Below are 27828 nucleotides of genomic sequence, written 5' to 3' on the forward strand. Positions count from 1 at the left end.
AGAAGAAAAAGAGCGTCTCTATTGTATAAATTTGATTCATTCAAAGAAATGATTTGCTAAATTTGCTTCCATCCTTAATCGCTTTTCTCATTTCCCTCTTCTAATAGGTGATGATATTCACACACTGCCATCTGTTTATGTTAACTTATATCACGCGTATGACTGTCGGAGACCATACTGAGCTGTAACAATATTGGTTGCTCAGTTTATCTTAGGGAGTACAGGTCTGCTTCTTCACGAAATGTTTTATACCTTTCGGGATGCCATATTAATAGTAAATATTTGCAAGAGTTCTGTTTTACATTTTCTGCCATTCTCAGTTTTGGTCGAAAACAGCTGCAGAGTCTGAAAAGAGGAAAGGGAAGGATGCACGGATTTATACAGTGAAAATGACCACAATTCCAGTGGACAATAAGATGGACAGAGACAGACGGGCTTTTTAGAAGAGTTCCCTTAACATGAGAATAACTGTGAGGGGTATAACTTGCTCACCCTTTCTGGCCTGGGTGCTCAGGTCCCATTGAAAAGAACAGTGGTAACAGTAAAATAAAGGAAACAGACAGCATACCTCAGCCTGATAAACAGTTAAATCGGTTACCAAACTAGATTTATTATTCCAAAATTTACGAAGACTGATGCTCTCCCAAAATCAAACAAATACAGAAAATACCAACAGGCATACTGACAACCAGCAAGGAAGTTCTAATGTCAGTCAGTGAAGTTTGTAAGCGTATACAGCAGATTTTGCTTCCCCCCAAACAGAAAATGAATATAAAAGCACTTTGAACAAAAGATCCCACATTCACATCAGGTACCTGCAGTACTGTATTCAGCCCCCTAACAGGCTGTCATCAACTTCATGCTCGTTGTACAGAAAAAAGAAGATAACAAAAGTATCTGGCTACTAGAATTTGTTTGTATGTATGTCTGTAGTAGCTGATCTACATAGAAAATTATCATGGCTTTCCTATAAACAAAAAACAAAAACAAAAACAAAACAAAAATTAAACAACAGTTCTAACATCTTTTCCTAATGTTTATTACTTAAAATAGAAAAACACTGTTTATATGGAATAAGAATAGTGATTCAAGGTGCACTGCCTGGCTGCCAATACCCCTTGCAACCAGCCAGTCCTACTGCTGTTACCACTTCCTCTCTGCTTTTTTATTGCATCCATCTTTCATCTCTCCCTGAAATCAGATTGAGCACTCTTTGAATCAGGAGCAAGAACAACAGCATGCCCAATCCCTTCCAAGGCATTTCTGCTAACATAAACAGCATGGTTTTACAACTATGAAATTTGACCAGAATATACATCCACATGTTTGTACGCATAAAGTGCATGGGAAGCATATATGCAACATGCACAAAGGCTGCAACAATCTTTTACTGTCGCCTCCTTCCCTCTTTTCTATAGCATTGGACAAGTTATGCTTTTGACACAGCAAAATTCTACACTGCATATACCAAATCTTGGACATCAAGATCATAAGAAATTTCTGTTCAATATGATGACAGTTTCACAGCTTGTTTATCTGAGTGCAACCACAAAGCGAATTTAATCAAAATCTGCCTGGCAATAACTGAATAAGAGAATAATTTAAGGTTTGGCTTACTGCAAGTGTTTTTTACAAGGATACTACAGATGCTGTAGTATTTAGCAGGTATTTCTGTCCTTTTTATTTTATTTTACATTAAGAGATTTTTCAAGAATTTTGAGAGATAAAAATCAGGGGAAAACGGACTATTCAGTAAAACACAAATCAAAATTCTATGAATTTAGTATTCATATATGGAAGCAATTTTATCCACAGCAAGCTGTAAGGAACAGCAATAACAGTGAAAGCCACTGGGGGGCACCACGTGTATTAGATTTTTAGAGGACGGGGAAGTAGAGAAAGCTGGGACCAACAAGATTCACCTGTGCAGCTCTGCTTCACAGAGTGATCCAAGACCTTGCACCTTTGAACTCCTGCACCTTTGTAAGCTCTTAACCTGAATTGCTCTTACAAAGATTGTTGACATAAGCATAAATAAATTCAATAAAGTTAAACATTACTAAGCCTGCAGAATTCAAAGGGCTTGTAGGTTTCACGTCTGCCTCTCTGCAACTCAAAGAGCTGTATCCCATTCTGGACATGGGTATGGTAATAGCTCACAGGGGTACACACGTGGTTTCAGTACTCCTGATTTTCAAGATGTGCAAGTAAACTATGAAAATCAAGTCTTATTTGCAGAACTGAAAACTGAGCTTTTCGGTTTTCTGCTGAATATGTACAAATCCGTGGTTATTGTAACTCTCCAAATGGTTTTGACACAATCACCATGCTGCACCCTTAGCACCATTAATTTAAAGTTGATTCAAGCTGCATTTAACCTTTAAAAAGTATTTTACCTTGTACATTTTGACCAAAAAAAAAGTATGTACACAAACCAACTCACATACTGTTTTTAGTAATGTCATTTGGAAAAACCCTTTATCACATCGGTTCCTAAAGTGGAATTATATGTATTGTATTGTGTTATTGAAAAATGTCAGTATGTAGGAGCTGAACACCGGCACTTCTCTTCACAGTGACATTTAGCAGATGGAAACATTGAAGCTTGCAAGGGATTTCTGTGTCTCACTACCTCTGGTAAATAACTATTGCCTTTTTGCAGTGAGATAAGAAAAAAATGGCAACTAACTTGTGATTCATCAGGATTAGAGAAAATGCCTTACATAATCATTGATGAGAAGAGTAAACTCGTGAGACATTATGGTGCAGTCCATACAGAAGATCTGTACTTATCATTGAATGGCCTCGGTTGAAAAGGACTATAATGATCATCTAGTTCCAGCCCCTCTGCTAGACCAGGCTGCCCAGAGCCATATTCAGCCTGGCTTTGAATGCCTCCAGGTCCGGGGCATATATAAACACGTGTGAGCTCCAGCATTTAGATACTTCAGTTGAGAATTCACTGTAGGACAAATCCTTCCAGAACTAAAGTAGCTTCTGTTTCAAGGGAGTTTCTTAGAAGCACCACAATAAGTACACATATCTGCATAACCTTGAAAGTTTTCTTCCTAGATTTCACCTCTGTGCCTGCTTTAGCTCATATCTCACTACAACTCTCCAAATGCTGCAGAAAGTGTCCTCTGAACTTGGACTTAGCCACTTGGACTATGCCACTCCCCAACTGTAGTTCTCTCTCTGGCACTGCTGTTCTGTGCTGCGCCAGTTTCTTGGTCTCCGTTGTACAATTTTAATAGAGTTCATGATCATTGATGAGAAGGTGGTAAAGTGATTTCTTCTGGCCTCCAAAGGATTTATGATTTATCTGACTCGAAATGTTCATGAGAATTGCCTACAAGAATGTTAATTTCTAACTTTTCAGATGACTTCAGAGAAATTTGCGATGACTTAAAAGGACAAAGGAGTAATATATGGTTAAGAAGTCTATAATGTGCTGCTTACAAATGCACTGTTTGGGTTTCACATCTATACCGACTCTGAGTATTTGGAATCAGACTTTTATTGTTGTTTTTGCCTTCTTTACATCTCCTCAATAGCTGTGAGCTTTCCACCAAAATTCATATTTTTCTCTCCCCATATCCATCAGAAATGACTCCCTTTGCCACTGCTTTAAAATCTATTCTTTACAACAGGTTAATATATTACATGTTTTCTGGGAAGAAAGTGCAAAAGGAAGCCTGACTAGAAGTCTATAAATGCTGGATAAATCTTTCTAGCTCTGTGACTGAGGAGCTGAGTTGTCATTTTTGCCAGGCAATCACACCATTCACATTGAGATTTATATAAACCCAGAAAGGAATTGAAACTCCTGGTCCCCAATCTCTTAACAAGGCCCAGTCATGCACCTGAACAGTCATGTCCTAGCTGCAATTGTATGGGGTGAACAGACACAATAGGGCCTACCTACTACCTCCTGCACAAGTGAGATGCACATGCATCTTCTTCCCCACATATCACCTCAAGAAACTCTTTGAAAGCTGATTTTCTGCCTGATTCTATTTGCACAGCCTGTTTCTTGGGGCACATCAGAAAGAGAGAACTTCCCACTCCCTGGCTCGACTCTGTTCTCCACCTGAAGGTTGCAGTACTTGCTCCTGCCATTGCAGCCTAGATCTCATGCTAGGAATGGCCTCTCTATGACCTACTGTTATAAATATAGCCTTAGAAATAATTCTGGCACTACAGCATTTCCCTTAAGACAGAAGTACCACAAGATCCAGTAGTGGCTATTCTCTTCAAAGATTGCCTTTGCCAGCAGTGGAAACATAAATACATAAATACTGTCCCTTGCAAGATATTAGGGTGTGTTTAAATGAAAGCATCTTTTCAAGGCTGAGTGCTAGGACAAGCAATGTTAATGTGAAGAGAACAAGCTGAGTTAAACTCCAGTTTACTTTTTCTTTAAAAAACTTGTCTGTAGATTAGAAAATGTGAACCAGCATCGTGTTGGTTTCATTTGCCCATGGTCAAGATTTATCAAAATATATCTGGAGCCCAGGATAACTCCTGAGAAGAGAGAAAAATGGGTAAGATATAAAACACATTCATAATTGTTATTTTGCAACTACTGATAAAACTTCACCAACGCATCTGCAAACTTGCAAGTCCTATTTTACTGAAATTCTACAAAAGCCGGAAGCAAATGAAATGCAATTTTTTTCTTGATATGTATGTTCAGCTATGAGCTGCTGGAGATAGAAGGACTGTTTTTTGGGTTTTTTTTTTTTTTGTGTGTTTTTTTTTTAAAGCTGCTTTGAAATGCACCAAATTTAATCAGCACTAATCAAGGGGGGTGGTGAGGAGAAATGGACTTAAAGGCTCCAGTTTGACAGATGTATACAGTGGCTCAAATTCAGCTTTTAATTACCCTTACTACTTTTCCAAAGTTGAAAAAAACAAAAAAAAAAAACAAAAAAAAAAGTTGATAACTTTTTTCCCTCTGTATACAAAGGAACACTTTCATCGTAAAGAAATATTAAACACACACTCAGTTCAACAAGGCCTTGGAAATATAGCTTTCTGATTATCTTCACAAATAAGGCATCGTATGATGGTTCCAACTTAGCAGTCAGTATCTTTAAGGAAGGATTGATTTGCTTTCCCTTCCTGAACTGTGTTGTCATAGAAAATATAAAAACAGCTAAGATTATGGGAACACGAGCACTTTTTGTCTGGGCGGCCAGGAAGGTAGGGAACAAGAAAACTGCAAAGCTTCTTGTTGAATGTGAGTATTAAATTGCAGAAATCTTCCTGATCAAGGCCATATAATTAACATGGGGCTTCCAATCCAGTTTTCCCAGGGGGAGATTTAGCCCTACTTGAAAACTTGGCATCATGCTGAAATTATTGCAGTCTCCAAAAATCTAACCTGAAAGAGCAAAGCATGAGGAACTGTAGTGGCAGTCTAGTAAAGCAGTAACAAACTATAGATCAATTTTTCATTGGAAGGTATGTATCAGGTTGCCAGAAGGACAACAGAACATCAGGCTTGCCACTGTTGTCAACATCTGCTTCTGACAACCTTATTAGGAATAAAAATATAATTTAAGTCAGTGATTCAGTTGAGAGTTAAGAGTCGGTTGAAAAATACACTGTAATAAAAATGAGGACACTGTCCCTCCCAGAACCTTCCCAAATTGCAAGAGATGTTTTCATGCAGTTGTTTTACAACGACAGGAGAAGCCTTTCTTAGGGCTTAATCTGTTTAGCACCACAACAGAAAGGAATGTGTGTCTGTGAGAGTTTGGTATATGAGACCAGATTCTCAGCTAATGGATATTTTTGTAAATATTTACAGCCAAATCACAGAGCTTCTCTCACTAGAAGTTTCCCTAAACTTCATAAAAAGGAAAAGCATGCTTGAATTTGATTTTACTGCCACAGAGGAAGTATATATTTGATTTAGACTGGTGCCAGGTCTAAATCAAGACTAAACTTAGTACTTATTCACAGCAATGCTAACAAACTGCAAATTGTACTCATAATGGCTTTTGATTTTTTTTTTTATGCATTTTAAACAGGAAGCAGAACCAGCAGAAATTATCACTTCAAGGATAGGCAGACATACCCTGTAAGTTAATGCAGCATAAATGCAGCCCAGTGACCTTAATTATAATCTAAACATGCAATCAATGCATGCCTATTCATAACATAGGCATGCACTGTCTGTTTTCATGTTTTTTCTTCCCCCCCCAAAAAAACATCAATATATTCTGGCTCCAATTTATTTGAGAGGGATGCATGGTGCTGCATTGTATACATTTCAAATTCCGATGCTTGTATTCTCTAAACAGTAATACAAAACAGGTGACAATTTTGATCCTGCTATCATATAGAACTGGGGCAAACAAGCAGTACTTCTACTGACCTGAGCTCTATTAAAGCAATTGCTTTCTGTCGCATACAAAAGTTTTGGAAAACAGGGACAAAGTTCATTTTCCCTTGCTATTCCAAGCAGCCCACCCAAGAAAACACGCTGCAGTTACCTTGCGGATGTGTTCCTGCAGTCCTGTGACGCCATACATCCTCAGCACAAACCAGAGCTTCAGGGAGCGGAACCTCCTCCCCAGGGGGATCTGCCAGTGCTGTGGCAAGAGGGAGGCATCCACATTAGAAGTCAGCCTTGCAGTGATACTGCAGAAAGTGTATATGCCGCAATGACTTCTAAGCTAATTTCAGATATTAGAGACCATAGCTAGGATTGGGCCCACTAATAACAGAAATGGCGATTCTTGGCTCGTGCCCTACTATGACTGTTTAATACTCAAGTTTCTCAAATGAGAGGTAGAAAAGAAGGTTGTTGGCAGAATGAAAGGGTCACAAGCCAAAACCAACTGTCTATTTGCATCCTGAATTCTCCTCAAGGGCTTTGGAAAAAGTAAGTTTTAGCTTGCAGCTGTGGGGCTAGCTTCTAGTATGATTGACTTGTTTTCTGCTTCAAAACAAAAGATTTTCTATTGTCAAGGTTAAAAAGTGCATTTAAAAAAAGGTGTTATCTACTACTCTAAAAAATGAAATCTTTAGGCAATTTCTTTCTACTAATTAAACCTTGAAATATTACATATGCAAGACACATTCTGCCTTTAAATATGGTGTGGCTTTTGTTTTGTTTTCCAAAAGCAGAGTTTACAGTTTCAGCTTGAGTAATGTTAAAAATTTAGCAAGCTGAATGCATCCTGAAAAGAAAGGCAATGTTTTGAAGTTTATGAAATCAATGGAAAATAAAATCCCTGGGCAAATCAGAGTATACAAGCTGCAATATTAGGGATTATATTGATGTACTTACCCGGTAGTCTGTTACGAGGCCTGGAAGTTAAAGAAAAAACAATTGCACTGCTTCATCATAACAGCCAAAACCTACAGTCATTCTAGTACTATTGAACATGCTGTTTTTAAGCTAGATGTTTTCTACAAACAAGCATCCATAGCATCAATGGGTAACACACATAATTCCTGGGCTAGCCAGAATATACCGCTTACAAATTAAACAGTTTTCCTTTTTGTTAGACTTATGATCCCATAGTGATCACAGACTCAGTATTGTGTTTATTTTCCCCTTGTAAGGAAAAGAAAGAGAAAGCAGCTTTTATTAATTTTGTTCTGTAGAATCCCCAAACTGATGCTTTTCAAAATAATGCATTCCTGACTACCTTTTATGCCCCTTCATGCATTTGTTGCTTATTCTTCAGCACGTCTAATAAGTGACTGGAAAATGTGACTGAGGAATTTGCCTCTCTTCCTGTTTGGAGAATAATATTCTGCATGTTTATGACTTTTTATTTCATGTACTGAAAACAACCTAATAAAAACACAGCTTGACCAAGCCTCAAAGCAGTCCAAGGAGGCAAGCAGAAAGTATTATTTGTTGTCTTTTGTATGACCACAAAGAGCCAAGATGGCTCTACCTTTACTTCGAATCAGGTCATTAGGCTAATTTCATGGTAAAGCTGGATTACTTGCAGTAAGCCAGTGACAAAAATTAAATTGACCTAAAATCTTAAGCACTTCTTTAGCAACACGTGGAAGTAGCTGCTTAGCTTTTTTATTCTGCTTTATTTTTCTACGGTGGAGCATAATCTTCACAGGAAAGTATATACTTAAATTCCATGGAAAAGTGCAGTCCAACTGCTCTCAGGTACTAAATAGAACTGTGGCTTATGAATTGGCCAGTCTATGTCATTTGTGTAATACCCTTCCAATTTCCTGGGACTCTTATAAAAAAATAAAAGAAAGAAAAAAAAAATAAAAAAAGACTCAATTTCCTGTGTTACAAACTCCCCTGCCAACATTCTCACATGCATGCAGCCAAAACACATGATCCTTCCTCCCTGAAACACCCAGCCATTTGGTTCTTTAGCATGTTTCTAGGTTATCTTCCAAAAGGGGGAAAAAAAGTAACAATCATTATTCTGTTTCTGGACCTCAGAGAATTAAGATGGCTGACTCTGCTCAGCAACAGGGTAATTTGATAACATTTGTGCACTGCATTGTCGCAGCCATTTTTATTTGATAGCTGCAAGGTTGGTAGCGAAGAAAGTAAAGCAACTGGTGATAGATAAATAATCCTACGCTGCTGCAAGGGGCTATGTCTAATGATCACAACAACGCCTTTCACAAGCTGTGAAGCAGAATGCAGTCAATGATTAGTCTTTGATTACAAGCCTTAGCCTTACATCTGTATTTAACCAGGAGGAATTGCATTGTGGGAGCACATGCAGCATTTACAATAGAGTACGGAGCTCACTATTCTTACACCGCCATTAGGATTTGACCTATATCCTGGGCTCCCAGGCAAGCTAGTATAATCTTCCTGGTGGGATGATGCAAATCACATAAAATTATAATTAATGACAAAATAAAGATTTTCCTCTTGAGGGCACACATAATTGCCATATGGTTATTAAGACTAATTGCTCACAGATAGATATATTTTTCCGCTCATTTAAATTCTTGAGTGAGAGAAGAGTGAATTCAAAAATGCTACTTCATTTGCCTTGTAAACCACGATGGGAATTCTCAGTCCTGAGACATACTCAGAAAATAATATCCTCCATTAGACAAATGTTATTTCCAGGAGTGCTGCCGTCTCATAGATCACGCAGGGATCAACAGTGACTGTAACAGCCTCGCACCCTGAAACTCTGGACGTTTTGATTGAAGGCATATGTGTGGATTGGATTTGACAGTTCAACTAGAGGTGTTGGCTTTTGGAAAGTTCTCCAGATCTTTGGAAAACTGTCAGCAAATAGGAATAGAGTGAAGAAAATATTAGTGCTGCTTGACAGCTAATTATCAGCTGATCTACTTGGAATCTTTATGTCCAGATCTAGTGAAATACTAACACAGCTAGGGGAGGCAATGCAAAGACTGGATGACTTTTTATCCACCTGGGAGATTAAGTTTTCAGGCCAACTAAGAAAGGTTTCGTTTTCCTTTGGTGTCATTTAACGTGGGGAAGCCCTAATATGCTGGTGTCAGTGCTGTCAATTTTCACAAGAATGTATTTTCACCTTAATTTTAACTTCAGATTTTTTTTCTCAAAAGAAACATTTTTCTTATACGTTAATTAAAAGCTAGTGACAAGTATATTTGCAATAATTAGCACTTTTCACTTTGAAAGGTAAAAAAAAAAAAGTACATTTTTTTTCTTAATAATTCTAGCCTTTGATGGGTGAACCTCAGCTTCAGAGTTACTACATTTTCCTGTTTATTGCCATGTTTCATAATTGCATTGCCTGGAAATGTAGAAAAATAAAATGTAGAAAAAGGTATATAACACAAAAGCTCTGACAGGTCAGAATTAAGGCACAGGAATAGATTTTTGTGAACAGTGGAATTCTATTATGTATTAACTGGGCCGGTCTCATAGTGGCCTACAGCTCTTCACAAGGGCAGAGCTGACGTCATCTCTTTGTTGGCAGCAACAGGACCTGAAGGGATGTCATGGAACCAACTCAGGGGAGGGTCAGATCTGGTATCAGGAAAATATTCTTCATCAGAAGGGTGGAAGGCACCTGAACAGGCTCCCCAGAGCAGTGGTTATATCGCCCCAACCTGACAGAGTACAAGAAGTGCCTGGACAATGGTCTTAGTCATATGGTTTGATTTTTGGGTGGCCCTGTGTGGAGATAGGAGCTGAACTCAATGGACCTTATGGATCTCAGGATAGTCTATGATTCTGTAACTCCTATTTAAATGCCAGTGAGCTCATGGCTATAACAGAAAGCAGTGCACTCCGAATATAGTTCTGAGCATAGATGAGCACCACCAACTCCACGAAATATATGAGATACAATAAATGGAAAGAACATGCACAGGCTCCTTGAGGTGAAAGTTTACTTTGAAAGCTGACAGAGCACTGGAAGAAGCTGCCTAGAGAGGCTGTATCTCCTTCTCTGGAGATACTCAAAACCTGACGTTTTCCTGTGCAATCCACTGTAGGGAACCTGCTTTAGCAAGGGGGTTATGATGATTCCCAGAGGTCCTCTCCAACCCCTTTCAAATCATTCTGTAATTCTGTCATTATGAATGACTGCTGTGACCTTCACAATTAGTCACGTACCAACTGAATGTGCACAGCCAACCTTCAGGATAGCAAATGCCACTCTGCAGCTGCTAGGCATGTGCAAGGAGCAATGCTAATCTGTAAAGGAGCTTTGTACAGGTCTAAGATCTATACCTCAAGCAAAGCACTCCAGGAGGAGCTTTTGTGAGAATTTTGCACAAGACCAATAATCTGCACTTACCTCCTTTGCTACAATCAATTTAAGAACATGAGTGCAATAGAACAGTGTCTCAGATAGCTATCACAGAAAACAGAGCACAGATACCAGACACAGCCCATCCTTTCTTTGCAGTTTCAGAGAATGTTTGTTCCTGGCACGAGTATTTGAAAATCTGAGTTAGAACTTGAATCCATAGCTTGGAAAAAGATTCAGTGGTAAATATGGAGAGGAAGAAATCCTAATACAAAATGATTTATACAATGTCTCATGAAATGGCTTTCCCTCAGTTGTTTTTTCTACAAACTAAAATCTCACTATATGTGTTTGCACTTCAATAAACTTCACTTCCTAAGGCATTTTGAATATGGAAATAGGCTGCTAAACAACTTAGCTAGTTTTAAGAATTTTGGTTGTCGTCATCTTAAACCATTTTTTTTTAATGTTAAATATCAGTGTGCAAATAAAATAATGGTCATTGTATTTAACAATAAAATTACCAGACTCCTGGTGGTGATGCTGCAGGTAAAGAGGTTCTAATTTAAAAGCACCAATTAAATCTGATCTTTTTTTCACCCTGTATGAAAGGAAGACAAAAAAAAAAAAAAAAAAGAGAGAAATGTAAGAATTAAAATTTAAAGCATTAGATTTCCAGAAGCAAAGAAAACTAAATGTATTTAAACTGGCATGTTTCCTGAGCACAGCCTGTGCCATTTTCAGTACTTTTTCACAGCAATATCAGTACTGTACTTACAAGCAGTAAGTGTAAGGCTCAGCAGGAACGGGCAGCATGACTGCATAACTGCATGTTTAAAAACAGATAAGAAACAGACGCAGAGGATCTTTTTATGGTGATAGACAATCACACCAGAATGTGAGACTAGTTAAAGCAATGTTCATGTTTGCAGTCAACAGAAGTTGCCTGCAGATTACTGCAGTACAAAGCAGTGTGGGAAGAGCTGTCGCTTCCCAGACATGATGCGGAGCAGGGCTGGGGCTCTGAGGATGCTGCCACCACTGGCATGGTGCAGCCACCTCAGAGAGAAAATAAGCTCAATTTCACCAGTGGGAAGCACTCTATGCATAAGACTGACTCACCTCTACAAAGGCAGGCAGAAAGAACTAGAATTCAAAAAAGGAAAAACCACTACGTAATTCCATTAGGCCTATGAGTATTTCACAAAGCAAGCAATAATTACTTCAATGTGGGGGTACTCTAAACAGCAAAAGTCCTAACCTTTTGTCATTTTTTCTGTATCCTTTTTTACGTTCTGGTTGTTCTTTTTTTTTTTTTTTTAAATGTAAAATTGCACATGAAACTACTCATATGAAACATTTTATACACACAAACCTTCATCTCACTTTAAGAATAAGGAAGGCACCAAAGTTACTTTGACTTCAGGCAGTCAAGCAGTATCTAGCTGAAGATACATAAGTTTATGCACATTTAAAAAATAGTAAAAGACATTCAGAATATTTTTGATTTTATATATACACGCATATATATATAAAGAACTAAACTAAACTATTGTCTAAAAGCGATTTTAATTAGGTTAAATATTGTAAAAAATCTCTAAATTGCTCTATTGTGTTCATATGTTTGATTACTTTGATATATTTGTGTAGCTCATTCCATAGGCAACAAACCCAAGTTATAAACAGTATTATTAGTTGTATTCTGAGATATTCACTCCTTCTCCTGTAATATGCTGTGCTAAACAATAAAACAGATAACAACTATGCAGGAGTATCTGTTCAGTTAGAAGATATTAACATCCCTATCAAGTGTGGATTGATGCATGGATTGCTATTAAAGTGGCATTAGTGATCTTTGTGATGCTCCTGCATTTTTAAAGGATGGTAGCTGTTCCAGCTCAGAGTTTGCAGGTCATAATCTGGCAACCATAAAAAACTATCTAATAGGATTACTAAAATAAATCCAAAGCTTGGACATAAATGTATATGAATCAGTTGAACTGTGCCTCTATACACCCTGTCTGGATTTCACCCTTTGTGTTTAACCTTCCTTGCAGTAAGTGCTTGTGTGGTCTGGTAACAGAGAGAAGAGGTATTCTTTACTTTCTGTGCAAATACACAAGACTGACTGAACATATATTTCAAAAATTTTCTTCATAAACTTGATTTTTTTTTTAAAGTTTGATGTGATAATAATAGGCTATTAAGATCTATTTTCAATGCCATAAAATTCACATATTAAGTATGCATAATTTGTATATTTTAACGATGATTACAATTTTAATAGATTAAAAAAAAACAAACAGAGATGGCTTAATATTACAAGCCAACAAGAACACTTTGCTTTCACTTACAGAAGAACATTTCCTATTAGGACCTACCCTTAAACACAAAACAAACTTTCTGAACAAAAGTTAACACTTGAACCCTGAAAAGAGCAATAGAAAAGCAAAATTAACAAGACTTTTGTAAGAGGATTGCTTTTACTCTCTCTGAAAGAAGAAATTTTTTCTTTTATAATATCCCAGAGCACTGACTAAACAGGCCAGACAAAACTGCCTGGTAGTTTCAAAGCAGAGTATTTTAAAAGACCTCAATATATAAATAATGGAGAACGTACCCTTCTAAGAAACATATTAAATTCTTTTTCTTCTTTTCCTTAGGATCTGTGTTTGGTTGTTTTTTTTGTTTTGTTTTGTTTTTTTGTACATCAAGAAGTTTTAGAATATTTTGCAAAAGACTGATAATGAAATTACGTCTAAATTCCAGATGACATCAGTGCGTCATAGTGCACCAAGTAGTTAAATAATTATGTTACTAATCTAGGGGCTGGATTTTCTTCATCAGCTTGCAAGGAAGAGAAATGTATTCATTGGAGAAAGTGCTGAAACCACTAAATAACAATAACAGAAGTGAACACCAGGCATAGGCCTCAGAAATAGTTGGTCTTTTGGTTACATATATGACTTCAAGACAAAGAGCTTGACTTCAATTATATACCTCATTCCATATCAAGCAAATAACACCAATATATAAATGCCTTGATGAAACAAAGCTTTAGTATTAGGAGTACTAGGCTACAGTTGTGCAGCTTTCAGTAAGGAGACATTTGGAAGGTCTTTTAAGATTCCTTGAAATGAAATCTTCATACCTACAAAAAATATATATTCTATGTCATGATTCACAAAAAAAAAAAAAAAAAAAAAAAAAAGGCAGGAAACAAAATGGAGAAAAGCACTTCGAAAGTATACTCCCTTACATCTGAAGTCTAAGATTTGATAGGGAAAAACTACAATCTCCTGAAATGGAAACATAAGAATGTTTGTATATATCTAGTTTTCCTAGAAAACTAGGTAAGAAGTGCTAACATGATTGCACAAGGGTATAGGTGAGAGCAGAATTAACGAGAAATTTAACTTGTAGGGACAAGACTGGCTCCTAATTGTCCTGCAAACATTAAAGAGAATGATGATGAATTTTATCATTTCTGAGAGTGGCTACTTTGCCACCAACGTCTTCAAATAACAGGAAAAAGATGGGAGAAGTTGGCAAAGGAGTCTCATCTTCTCCCTGTTTTCGTATGAAGAGACAGCTAGTTATGAGGAACTTACAAACTGGAGCCTTGGTTAATCACTGCCATTACTAATGAATGAGTTGAATCTAAGCTATTTATCTAAGGAAGAGAAAAAAGTAGGCTTGGAATATTTGAAGTGTTCATGTCAGAAACAATCTTACATTCAAAAATGTACCATATAAGCTGAATAATACGCATATTTGTGCAAATGTCAACTTTGTTAAGAATTTCAAAGGAGCCAAAGATTAACCAAAAGCAACTGAATAACCACTGTCATGCTTCTTTTCTTCCAGGAAAGGGTGACTTTTTTCTCGATGACATCTGAAAGTTTTCTTTTTAAAGTAAGTTTTCAGTTCTCCCTCCTGATTCAATTCTACAAAAATCTTCAATTATAACTGAAAGTGATGTTTTAATTTATCTTGATAAATAGTCTGCATTTACTGATCTGCTGTTTTGATAATAAGACCCATTAGTCATGATGCTGGTAGACATTATGTCCTGGAAATTCCACTCTGGGACACAATAGGATCATCTATTATGGAATGTTATTACTACTGCTGTGGTTAATTTGCTTTGTTTCAAAGTATGTCTACAGGTTTCTACGCTAGCATCCTTTCATATCAAAATGTAATCTCTGCTGTCATCTGGGGAAATTGGAAAATCAGTACCAAATTGCAAAAATACTCCTTTTTGAAATTAACTGCTTTTCATCAGGTAAATCACAACCATTCTTAGAGAAGCTTTTGAAAGAATCAAGGCTCCGACATGAACCTTAATGAAAAGGAAGAAAAAGATCTGTGAAAAAGACGTGTGTAATGTCACACGTCACACGTGCTTGTTCTCTAAAACACAGTGATGGTCAGAAATGTTAATTCAACCTACTCACATGCGTGCGTGTTTCTGAAAATATATCTTTTGTTTTTAAGCAGACATGTAAGTTTTCTTATTTAATTATTAAACTTGGGCTTGTGTTATTTCATAAATTACTTTAATAAGTTAGCACATTCACTGCAGAAGAAATGGAACTTATAGACTTGCAATCAGACATTCACCTCAAAGAAAAAAATGATCATATCTCTCTACTAGACTTGTATAAGCCCTCTCTTATCAGAGAAGAATACCCCTCGCTTCACAACCACACCTTATTTATGTCAGTGCTTTTTGGCAATAGATAGAATTGTGAACAACTGATTTCAAGGATGAAGCACAGAAGGAGTAAAATTAGATCAAAGATCTCTGAGGAGCACCTTGAGAGCTCAATAAGAATTGCAGCCACTACCATTGAACCAGTCTGATGCATTAGTTTCACAAAAACAAAGCGACATATCCCTCTAGTTTTAAATTTTTGGCCCTCTTTTCCTCCTTTAAATTGTACTTGTTATAAAATTGGATTATATGAAATAGAGAATGTTGTAAATTACAAGAGTTAAAGCTATCCACAGCTCTTTTCAATACAGAAGTGAAATAAACATCTATTCCTAGAAAGGTGGATTCATTTAACACGTGGTTTTTGTATTTCATAACATTTCCTTTTTCTATAATACTTACCACATAGCAGAGCAGTCAAAATTCACTAGGAGCCATTTGTGGGGATTAAAATTAAATGAATCTGCAAACTGAGAACAGATAAATAAATAAGAATTATGGAAATGTGCCAATGATTTAACTTAATCAAATTATCTGAGTACACCTTAACTATGAATGCATTCCCGAACAGGGGCTTTTTAGGTAGCATTCATACTGATACCACCTTACTTATTAACTACTGCAGTTATATCTTGGTTTCATTTTGGGAATTGAATTTAGGTTTATTATGCAGTTAAACTACTGTTATCATCAAAATTTGGAGCATCTGCTAAGAATTACACCTTTCAGATAAGTATGGTATGCGGAAGTATATATTTCAGTATAAACTAAACAATTTCTCACATAATAAACACAAACATAGTCAGCAATAGCTGCTGCAGTTCATATCAAATTTCCAAAGTGATTGACTAAGCTTTCTATTTCCAAGATTATTTGACATATAAACACAAAATTCACGTAGAGAAACAAACTATATATTTTGTTCAGAATCTGTGGATCACGTTTAGCCATCAGATTACAAATGATTGGGAAATTACTTATTTTTTTATGGCCCAAGTATTCTCTTTTAGTGGAAATCATCTTTTCTTCTAAAGCTGAAAGAAAAAAGTGTACACAGAACAAACAGGCACTCACAACACATTATATAAATCATGGGAAAGGCCAGTTTTGGCATCATCAGAGGAAACACAGGTGAGACAGACATCATGTGGAAAAGGCTTCTTCTGTAGGCTGTGTGTTAAGAAAGGCAGAGGCAATCTGCCATCAAATGTAAGGAGAGATGGGGGCCTGGAAGCACCAGGGTCTGACTACTTCATGCAGCACTGTTCATTCTCATTTGCTTCTCAGAACCTTCCTTGTCACTTATAAACAATTAACAATTTATCTCATAAAAGATTATCTATCTTTCTGCTACTGATCTATCTCCCCACACTGCACAAGGCAAGAAACCTATCTGCGGTTGTTAAATATTTACTTTTATGGCAAATGCTGGACCAGACATGGGATGCTGTTTCATTTCCTTCAGGAACCAATAACAGTAAGTTAAAATATATCCCCCCACAGGAAATTACAACAAGCTTCATTTGCTGATAAAAAAGAGACAGAAAGAAATGCTTTATTTGCTGGGGGGGAGGGGGGGAGGGGTTCCCTCCTCTTCTTTATTAGTCACTATCTATCTGTGCTGTGTTTGAACTTCTGCCTTCACCAAACAGCAATATTTTCTCCACTGACATGGAAGACAAGGACTTATCTGACTGCCCGAGGGGAGCAGCAGGAAATTGAAGTATCATTATCTAAGCAACTGAATGCCAAGTAGCTTAGCAAGTGAGGAGGAGAAAAGGGACACAAGAGCTGATGGGGGAATATTTCACTTAGCTCTCTTGGTTATTAAACTCTCTCTTTTTGAGATACAGCTACTTGCTGTATTCTACGTGACTCTCACGATGCAAGTAAAAATCAGGCATAATGAGCACATTAATTTTTTTTTCCTTTTTTTTCTTTTTGTAATATAGAATTAGGGTGCTACAGATGTGCTCTTCTTGAGGGTATTTGGTTTACTACCATTTGCCATTCTTGAGTGACTTTCACATACTGTAATAATTTGCATACTTCCAGAATAAACCAGTAGTAGATAAACATAAGTAAGGTAATAGAACATGCAGGGATTTGTAGTGTAAGCTGAAGTGCAGAATACTTTGAGATTCTAGAAAAGCCATTAATATTGGATGTTTCTTTAAACAGGAAGAGCCTACAGAAGAGCAAAGTTTTAACAGGTGGCTCACTTCACCTCCACTCCATTTAAAAGATGCCTGAATTCAGGACAGATGAATGCACTCCCAGCATAGGCTGCATCAATATGCATCCAGATGTTTTCTTTATTACCTAAAAAAAAAAGGAATAATTGAATGAAAAATAAATTAAACAGAAGATTAAAAACTGTAAAACAAAGTTCTTGAGAGATTTTCTTTGATGCTAGTATTTTTCCAACTTAAACTTAAGACATGAAACATTGCTGCTATTTGGGTTTCCATTACTACATTAAGATGTGTACATAAAATGTTATTCTTCCTCTCCAGTTTTTCTAGAGCAGCAGAGTCCCTACATATTTAGGTTTTCCTTATTACTATTAAGCAGTATAAAATACTAAACAATTTTAATGGAAGAACCACTAAAATATACTTAAAAATATGTATCTAGAATGTAGTTATTCATTCCTAATTTAATAACACCACATGAGCAAGAGAGAGCTAGAGTTCTAGCTCTGCTCCCTGCTTTTAACTCGTAAGTCACAAATAAACACACATTTTTAAACAGGTTTTCGTCACAAATTGATATGTGCATATACAGGCTTTTGAACCATGTGAAACTACTTCTTTTGAGGACTGATACACTTATTCAAGAGCAAGTCCTAGAGGTTAAGAAAGGACCAGTTTTGATTACTCACTGCAGAAATACTTCAGCATTTGAGCAGCTCATGTACCTTCTGCAATTACATAATCACACTCTGCTATTAATCCTCTGTATTAATTCACACTGTAAACGCGCTAGTCCATGAACTGATGACTGAAGCCCACTGGTCACAAACTAATTCTAATGCATATTTGTACATGCCATTCAGATCTGCAGTGGGGCACCAAGGTCATGTAGGAATTTGCATTCTTGCAAACTACATTTTGCATAATATTATTATTTTCATCATCAAAAGAGAGGTGGCCAGCAGGGTGAGGGAGGCGATCGTCATCGTTCCCATCTACTCTGCACTCCTGAGGCAGTACTGCATCCAGGTCTTGGCCCCAAGTGCCAGAAATACATGGAGCTGCTGGAGCAGTTCCAGCAGGGCCATGAATACGGTCAGATGGCTGGAACACTTCTCCCACAAAGAGAGGTTGAGGGAGCTGGGCCTGTTCAGCCTGAAGAAGAGACGGCCCAAAAGAGATCTCATTGCAGCCTTTCAGTACCTAAAGGGAGCTTACAAGGAAAGGGGAGAATAACTTTTCAAATGTATGCATAGTGATAGGACACATGGGAATAGTTTTAAACTAAAAGAAGGGAGATCTAGGTCAGATGTTAGGAGGAAATTCTGCACTCAGAGGGCAGTGAGGCCCTGGCACAGCTGCACAGAGAAGCTGTGGGTGCCCCATCCCTGGAGGCGTTCAAGGCCAGGTGGGACGGGGCCGCCCTGGGCAGCCTGAGCTGGTGGAAGGTGTCCCTGCCCACAGCATGGAAGTTGGAACTGGATGGTCTTTAAGGTCCCTTCCAACCCAGACCATTCTATGATAAGGTAGTCTTATTTGAAGAAATGCTCAAAGCTCATTTGATTATTTATTTTTGTCTGCATTTGGTTTGAGACACTGCCTTTATTTTATAGGACTTCTGGTCATTTATGTTAACAAGAAGATTCCTCTACACAAACATAAATAAATAAATAAAATTTAAGACTAAATTTTTAATTTAAGACTTACGATGTGATTAGTGTGTAATCCTGCTGGACTCCATTGCATAAGCAGGAAGACACTGAGAGCACTTTGCAAAACAGTCACAATTAATTGCTATCCAAGGAGTATTGGTATTACTGTTTTAATAGATCAGGTCTGTAGGAATCCTCTGAAGAGCAAAACAATTTCAAGCTGCTAAGCAGGTCACTAGAAAACCTTTTCAGAAAGGAGGACTAGAACACTGTGTCTTTGGGGGTTGAGCTGAGAAGCAGGGAACTTAAAGCACATCATCACCGCCTAAACTCTGTTTTAGGCTCTGCTTGAATAAATGAACAAAAGATCAAAGTTCCATGCCTATAAATAGCCTGCTCTAAAGATACACTGAAATATATATGATGCAATTCTGTCAAATTTTCATCAGCCAGCAAGTGTATTCATTTGACCAACCTTCTTTGCAGATCAAAGCTTGCCTCAGCAGATCATTAACTCAGAAAACACAGGAAAAGCCCATGGCTTGTCCACTGTATTCAGCACACTGGTACCTGTCCTGTCTTCTTGTAAGAAGGAAATAGCATAGAAGAGAGGAAGGACTACAAACACATTTGTATTTTTGGTGTATAATTTCCCTGCCTTCTGTAGTCATTAGAACCAAACAGAAACAAAGCTTTGGGTGCAAAGGAGACTCAGAGGTCAGCTTTTCCGTGATCTTCTCCATTGCTCTAGACAATCTTGGCATGTACAGGCCTAAACGTTACAAACTAAAATACAGTGTGTTTTCATTGAAAGCATTCCAAAATGCTCCTTCAAAAATCTTGAGGCAATGTCCTCAGTCTTCTTTAGCGGTCAGAGACTGTTTGATCTAATATTAGAAAGAAAATTGTCACTTAAAGTCTGTAAGTAGCTTTACTGAATTCAGGCAGTGACACTACACAATACCCTGGAAATGACTCAGCACAGCTTAAGCTGGTATCTGCAATTTTAGAAAGTAGCAGCTGATAAAGACTTACAAATAGGACCCAGTTCTAGCAGTTTGTCAAAGGAGCAGCAAGGTGTGGTTCCAAGTGTCGCACAAAACTGCAGAACCAAAAAAAGAAAAAGAAAAAAAAAAAAGGCAAGAAACTGTTAAATGTCACAGCAAAGAAAATTGTCAAGTCAGAAGAACTGTCTGGAAAGGCAACTGTAAAGAGAAAGAATAGATATTATAGGATAAAATCATTTGTTTTTAACCAATACGTGTCCTACAGTATAGCTTTTGTGAATCTAGGAGGTTTTTTTTTTCTCAAAGCTCTCCTGCTTCTTATGGAGTCAAATGCATAAAATCAAGTGTCCTTGTAAAGTTGTCTGATTAATCAGTCACAATATTATATTAACAGAAATTTTATATATTTTCTGTATTTGCCACATGTTTATCATGTGGCCCGATTCCAGTCCCACATTCAAAATTATCATCAAAATGATTTTCAGTTAATGCTATACTGGAAATCTCTGAACTTGAGCAAATTAGAAGTTACTGCCTGAACTGAAGAGACTCGGATATTTGTTTTGTTTACCTGATTTACACTCCAGGGATCTGCAGCCTGGGACCTGTCCTCTAGTAGCTTATGTTCACTGTCAACTTTGCAAAATTTAATCCCATTCTAAACTTTTTCTCCTAGGTTCATCCTAGAATTGTGTTAATTTCTCACTTAGTGTCTCCTGCTGCAAGACCAAAAGCAGGGCAACATAAATACTGAAGAAAGTATCACAGTAGTAAAAGAATGTAATGAGGTGAAAATGAGCGACAGTAATGTACTGAGAAAATCCAGATAGAGCTATAGCCCAGAAAATTCAAGCACATTTAAGCTGACATTTTAGTTTTTATTGCTCCCCTTACATTTTAAACATCTAGTCTTATTTTTGTAACTACTGATAAAGGCTGGGAGTCAATTTTGCCTTGTATGAAATCACTATATGATAAAATACACTTTCAGTTTGTATAGACAAATAATTATGCTGTTTTATAGTTAGAGTGGTAAGAAGTAATTAGATCGTTCATCCAGGGTTACATGTAGATCATAGCCCAGCCAGATGACTACGAATACATCACCAAAATTTTATAACTGTTATTATGTTTGTACTTGGGTTTTTTTTTGGCTGTTATTCATTTGTTTCTGCCAACACTGTCAATGCACCATCTTCAGTTTCCTCTGTTTTTCCCTGTACACCAACAGTTAGCCATGTTTTGCAGAGGTTTTCTACTGTGTGCGTATGCAATTCCCCCCCAAGAACTCATGAGAGATCCTGATAAAAGAATAATGAACACCTATGTGATCCTTGTCCATCTACAACACCATTCAGAAAACAAACACTCTGTCTTAGCAAAATATACACACAGTTATATGTCACAAGTTAGTTCATACAGTGCATTTGTGTCACACAGCTCCATAATGGGTAGACAGACAGGGCTTTTGGGTTCAGGAGGAGCAGGGGACTTTTCCAATGAAACTACCAAGAGAAAGAGCGAACTACAGACTTAGCTCTGCTCTTATGCATAGATTTTATAATAATAGGCAGTGGACTTTCTGATAAGATTAGAGTGAATTGCTAGTCAGTTTGGCAATTAAAGTAATCACAGCGATTTCACAAGAGAAACTTAGAAACACTTGTTACTTGCGTTGCACTGCAGCTAAATCAGTGCCCTCTGATAGTGTAAGGAGTATGCTGTTTCCATGAGAGGTTATATGAATTCAAACATATGCTTAAGTCATTTGAATAATGCCTTATTCTGTAAAGGATACCCCAGTTACTGAAATAATTTTGTTGTCCTCTCTGCAATGTCTAAGCTTCAAGAGCTACTTGTTTTAATTCTCAGAAGCCACTTAAAATGACAGCACCTGCTCTTGTCATGGCTCTCATTACCCTACCTCAGTGCTAACCAACAAACCTAACTGAATTTGTAACCTGTACAACATCAGGAAAATCACATTTATGCAGGGGGTGGGGGACAGGCTGAATCACAGAAATAGGGCTGATGGCTTAGTAGAGCCTGAAGGCCTTCTCCATCCATAGGTTGTGCACTTCAGATTTGCCTCAGAGTCAGCTGCAAATGCAAAGCAGCTAAAATGCTTGAATCAGTCTTCGCACATATTACTTTCCTGAAATTGAGTTACGCTGGGGATAATACACGAACCTTTATGAAGCCTGAGAGCAGTGACTCAATCTTCTCGACTGGAAGACCTCTGACAGCTTCTTAAAAAGATACAGATACATTTTGCATACTTTCACCACAAAAATTTCCATTTGCAGTCCACTAAATTGAGGCAGAAATTCCAATGTTCTTACTTTTATTTTCTCCAACTCAGCTCTTTCCCAGCTTGCACTCATGTAGCGTGGGTTAAGAAACATTACCCTGGGTATCTGTATGTGCCTCAAGAATACTCCTTCCAAATAGAAATCTGTGGTTAGGCTCTTAGAGCTAACACCTACTGAAAAGATGTCCCCTCTTTCTGTCCAGCTGAATTGTTGCTTCCTGAACGTGTCCAGATATAAACAGCCTTTCCTGCAGATCATCCTTCAGAAGAGTCATTTCAGTAAAAATCTGAGAGATTTTGTGCAGGGCCTTTGTTAAGCAGGAAAAGCATCCCACTGCAGCAGCATGACATTGGATGAGCTTGTTGAAATATACTGTACAATATATACACCAGTTGCAATATAGCTGTGCTGATTTATGACAGACAGGATAAAGCCCACAGACTATCACACACTTCAAGTAAAGGAGGCTCTAAAGCAGTGCACCCTACCTCTGAATTTAGCAGTGCATGACTCACCACATTTGGGCATCTCTCATTAACACTCATCCAATTTAATCCTATCTCAAACTGGGAGCATAGGTCCTAAAGGAGAATAGTACTTAATCATGCACTTAACCTTTAGTTAATGTTCATAAGTAATGAAATGAGCACAACTTCAGCACAGGATTTCAGGACACAGCTCTCCCTTCACTGATGACCAGATGCAGGGCTGAGTATCAGACACACTAGGAAACTGCTCCATGGTAAATCATGACAACTTCAGTTCCCCCTTACCTGACACAGTTAGAAGCATTTTACAGTCTGGTTGCTTTACTGTATCAAAATATGTCTGCATTTCAATTTCTTCACAAGTATTTTGAAAGAGAGAAATCAACACAAGTCTGATTTTTATTTTTTTATTTTTTTAAAGGAAACAAAAGCAATGTTCTGTGTCCACTGTTTGGCAGCAACTTACACTAAGAGCCTTTGAATTCCTATCCACCATCTTTTAGCATACACATTACTAATGCTAAAAGATGGTAGATAGGAATTCAAGGGCTCTTTCTAAATGTCTCACTCCTCCCCCCTACCTCCCCCTTCCCCCCTCCCCCCAAAAGCTTGATTACTAGACCTTATGTATGAGGAAAACAAACACGTAATTAACAGGTTGCTGTAATGACAGAACCTCCTTCATATCATGGAAATGCACTCCTGATTCACCATTCACTTCTTCAAGAAACTTCAATATAACAACTTCTCATTTGTTCAATACAAATGAGTACAAGAGCAAGATTTCTGTATATAAAGCACTGAAATTTGCTTGTATTTTTTTTCCTCTGTTAAACTCTTTGCTTTGATGTTGAATCACTCTCCTTAGTAAAGGATCTGTGCAAACAGGGAGACAAAGAACACAGTGGCATAAGGTGTCTCCTTGGCAATGTGCCTCAGTTTGTCACCGGAACTAAATAAAATAGCACCAAAAGAACAAAAGAAATGCAAAGGTTTTTGAAATCTGCAAGGCTGAAGAGGGAGCATTAATACAGCGCATGGACTGCTGTTCAGCATGACAGAGAATTAGCACACCTTTGGAGTTAAGAGGCCAGCCATAAGGATAATGAGATCTAGTTTAATCTAACCTGACATGTTTTATGTATACAAATAAATGGAAGACCTGGCACAGGCCATGTTAACACAGACTGAGCCTGTGCTGCCTTAGAAAGCCTCTTGCACAGCTAAGCAAACAGAGGAAAAAATAAACAACAGTTAAATTACCTTTTGAAAAGGTGTTGCTGAATGCATAAAAGAGAATTTTTGATTTCCTCTTGCTACACACAGGAATATTAATAAGAAATGAATATTCAAGAGGGGCAAGATGCATTTTTTTTGCAAATGGATAAGGAGAAAGCATTAACTTTGTTGTTAGTGCATAGATATGTGATGTAGTGCTATATTTGGAATCATATAACATTTATAGTAAGATAAAAAAAAGTAGGACTTTGCATCAAATATTACGAGTTGTTACAATATAACAGACATGAAACCTTATGGCACATCTCCATTTCAAAAGAAGGAAGTCCATTCAGCCAACCCTACAGATGCTTTGTCTCTCTGTCATACTCATCATGCAGGAAAGCAGCTGATGGGATGTGCTCGGTTACCCCAATGACTTGCTAATTCTTGACACCCTAGCTTATATGAAAAACATTTTTCATTCTGCTCATTCTCATAATACTTAAGATCAGACACTAAAGCTTAATAACAACAGCAGAAAGATTACATTTTCAAAAGGCTTGATGAAATACAAGCTACCTCATTCCCATTTGGCAAAAAAGCTATTTTTTCCAAAAACTGTTCAAAGAATTCTAAGCCACGTTAGCACTTTTCAAAATGTTACCACATGAAAGAAAAGAACAACTGTTGTCAGACATGACTTTTCTGGGGGGGGGAAGTGACATTTTTTATTCTCCTTAAAAATTCATTTCTAGAGTTCTCAATTTCTAAGAGATACTCTTTAAGCTCTAATTTTTATTTAATGGAAAGTCAATAGAAAATATATTATTGCTGACATATTGCATCCCCTTTTAAATCTATGCAGATCACGGTCTAAATCAAGTTTTGTCGAGGTATAATGCTTGGAAATGAGCAAATTGTTTTGTTGATGAAACAAAACAGAGGTTATTTCTTCCATGAAAAAAAAAATATATCATTTTAACTTGAAATGATGAGATGGTGTTCTGAGCTGAAAGGAGTTGATCTGACAAATAACAACTATTCTTTGAATAAGAGGCCATTTGGAACTCAAGTGTTAGGAGACCATAACGTTGCAGGATTAGATAAACACAAGTAGAAAATTCACCTGCACTTATTTAAATGTCTAGTACAAATTCATCTCCTTTTAAAAATTTCTTTCTGCTCAGAAGTGCAACCAGCTGCTCAAACGTGTTGCGCCTCCTGCAAATTAATGCTTCTTAAACTTCAAGAATGCCTCTAGTTACAATTATTTTTTCTGCACATATAAACACTTGAAATGTCTCTAGCAAAGCTCATGTGCATGAAGAACATTCATGGAAACTCGTAATATTCTAACCTATTAATATTAATATTCAAGCCCGTTAAACCCTCTTTTAGGAATAAGATCATCTATTCTCCCAAAAATAACTGATGAGAATAAATCCACTGATGACTTAAAATCCAGTACTCACAAAGAATGGAATAAGACCAGAAGCTTTGTCTTCATCCAAAACTTTCTTTAGGGCTGAACCACAAACAGCAAAAGTATCATCTGAAGGCACACTTTTAATCTTCACACCACTGATCAGCGCAGCCCTTTCCACAGATGAATGAGCCTGCAAGGAAATAGGCAAGTTTTAAGACAGCCATTTTTTATTGGAATTTAAGGAGTTTATTTGAATGTGAAAAACAGAAAAATTTCTTTCAAGTAAAGCAACATTTGAGATTCCAGAACTGTTGCTGGTACCTAACACTTAGTAATACTCTTTCTTTCCTTTCAGATAGATAGACAAATGAGAACACATACATATACACATTTACTCACATGTGCATGCACACCAACACACCACTAGAAACCCTGAAGTATTCTTGAAACTATTGCCATGGCCTCATCCAGACAAGAATTCAATAAACATCAGTGAGATCTTTAATTAACATATCTTCTATTAGGTAGAATTGATTAAAAGCTTCAGGATTTGGCTCCAGATCAACCAAAAACTACACAGATAAACATCGTGTCTCAAAATAATTTAGTTGCTCAAGAGCACATTTTTATGGTATTCACTTTTGCCAAAAATAAAAAGAATATATACAACGAAGTGTGATGTAGATTAAGATATTTTCTTACACGATCATTTTGTTTTAATTAACTACTGAATAAATTCTGGTTCAGTCATTCATTTATTTTGCTAGGTAATTAAGGAATATTCCCAATAATTTATTTTATTTATAACACATCTTATTTATCCCTAAAAATAATATTTTTTTAAGAACATAAAGCACATCTCAGAAAAGTAAAATAAAGAAACCACATAGAAATCTTCAAAAATTAGAAGTATAATATAATGGTAATTCTATTAATAGTAAAAGGTGTGGTTAGCAACAAAATGCTCATTTAAGGCATGGGAAAGCAAGAACAACACCAAAAAAAAATACCAACCAATTTTACCTTTCACCTTTCTAATATTTCATTAATCATCAATCAATTGAAAGAGAAGTTTCTCACTTTTTCATATCCTGACTAATTTCACTCACAATCTCCATGCTACCCTTCTTGAGCCTTGCTAGCGTCTACAAGAGCACTTAACCATTCTGTTCTAATTTAGCATGCAAGCATGGAGAAGATTAAGCCAAAACATAGGCTGAACAATACCAGATGAAATAGTTTCTGACTTTCAACTTCGCCTATCCATGGAATGATGCATTTTAAAGGTAGATTTATCTTAACTTGTACCTCAACAGCACCTCTTGTTAAAGTACTTTGGTAAACTAATTAGGCTCCAGCCGGACAAAATGTGGAAGTCTAGACACAGAGTCTGCCTTTGAAGTAGGACAGGGTGCGTTTACTGTAGCAATACCTTACTTCATTTAAGTATACAATGTAAAGAGGTGTTTTATAAATAATTTATACAAGAAAGAATTTTAAATAAGTAAACTACAGAAGTTCTCAGCTGGTAAGAACTTAAGAATTGCTTCAAGTACCTCACATTGGAACAAGGCTCTCTGATAACTACAGCCATTCACAAACTGGAGGTTAAAACCACAAAGATGACTTTGGCTTACAGCAAATCTTTAGTGACGTGCTGCTGACCTAGTGCTCAGCAATGTACCCAGACATCTCCCATTATCCTATAGGAGAAAAATGAACTAAAAATGAAATGAGTGGGCAGCTGCTTAAGGTAGCTAGAGCAATCAATCAATCAATCAATGTTTTAAAAAGTCAATGAAGGTAATGGTCTAAGAAAACTGGAAGATATCAAATAACTTCCCTGACTTCTGTCCTGGTCCCAGTCAGATGTCTACTGCCAGGGACAGCTGGGTGCTTCTTCAAGCTCCGAGGTCTCACTGTCAATGGCCTTGCAGTAGGTGCCTCAGCCCAGGCACTTACATTGTCCCCAGACCCTCAAGTAGTTACTGGGGAAAGTCACTGGCCCTGCTCAGTGCTCATTAATACAGAGCAGAACAATTTCAGTGAGACTTCCTGAAAAACATAAAATCTAAGATCATCTCATAAGATA

At 37.1% G+C, this 27828-nt stretch overlaps 1 protein-coding gene across 7 annotated transcripts in view; it reads right to left on the bottom strand.

Annotated features, from left to right (window-relative positions):
* The window catches only part of DDC (dopa decarboxylase), a 69587-nt gene that overhangs the window by 9079 nt on the left and 32680 nt on the right, over positions 1-27828 (bottom strand). For 5 of the 7 annotated variants that reach the window (XM_042869110.1, XM_042869105.1, XM_042869107.1 and 2 more), the window contains exons 6-12: positions 25783-25926; positions 20318-20384; positions 17663-17757; positions 15838-15905; positions 11240-11316; positions 7304-7323; positions 6504-6602 (exon numbers count right to left, since the gene is read on the bottom strand). In XM_042869110.1, the coding sequence (XP_042725044.1) occupies positions 6504-6602; positions 7304-7323; positions 11240-11316; positions 15838-15905; positions 17663-17757; positions 20318-20384; positions 25783-25926 (570 nt within the window). Of the gene's footprint in view, positions 1-16; positions 4525-5335; positions 5387-6503; positions 6603-7303; positions 7324-11239; positions 11317-15837; positions 15906-17662; positions 17758-20317; positions 20385-25782; positions 25927-27828 lie in introns of those variants that run through there. The other 2 variants (XM_042869112.1, XM_042869111.1) reach the window with 2 other exon arrangements.

The sequence above is a fragment of the Lagopus leucura genome, unplaced genomic scaffold (genome assembly GCF_019238085.1).
Source record: "Lagopus leucura isolate 7727_CA_CO unplaced genomic scaffold, USGS_WTPT01 Super-Scaffold_100002, whole genome shotgun sequence".
In the NCBI taxonomy this organism is placed as follows: Eukaryota; Metazoa; Chordata; class Aves; order Galliformes; family Phasianidae; genus Lagopus; species Lagopus leucura.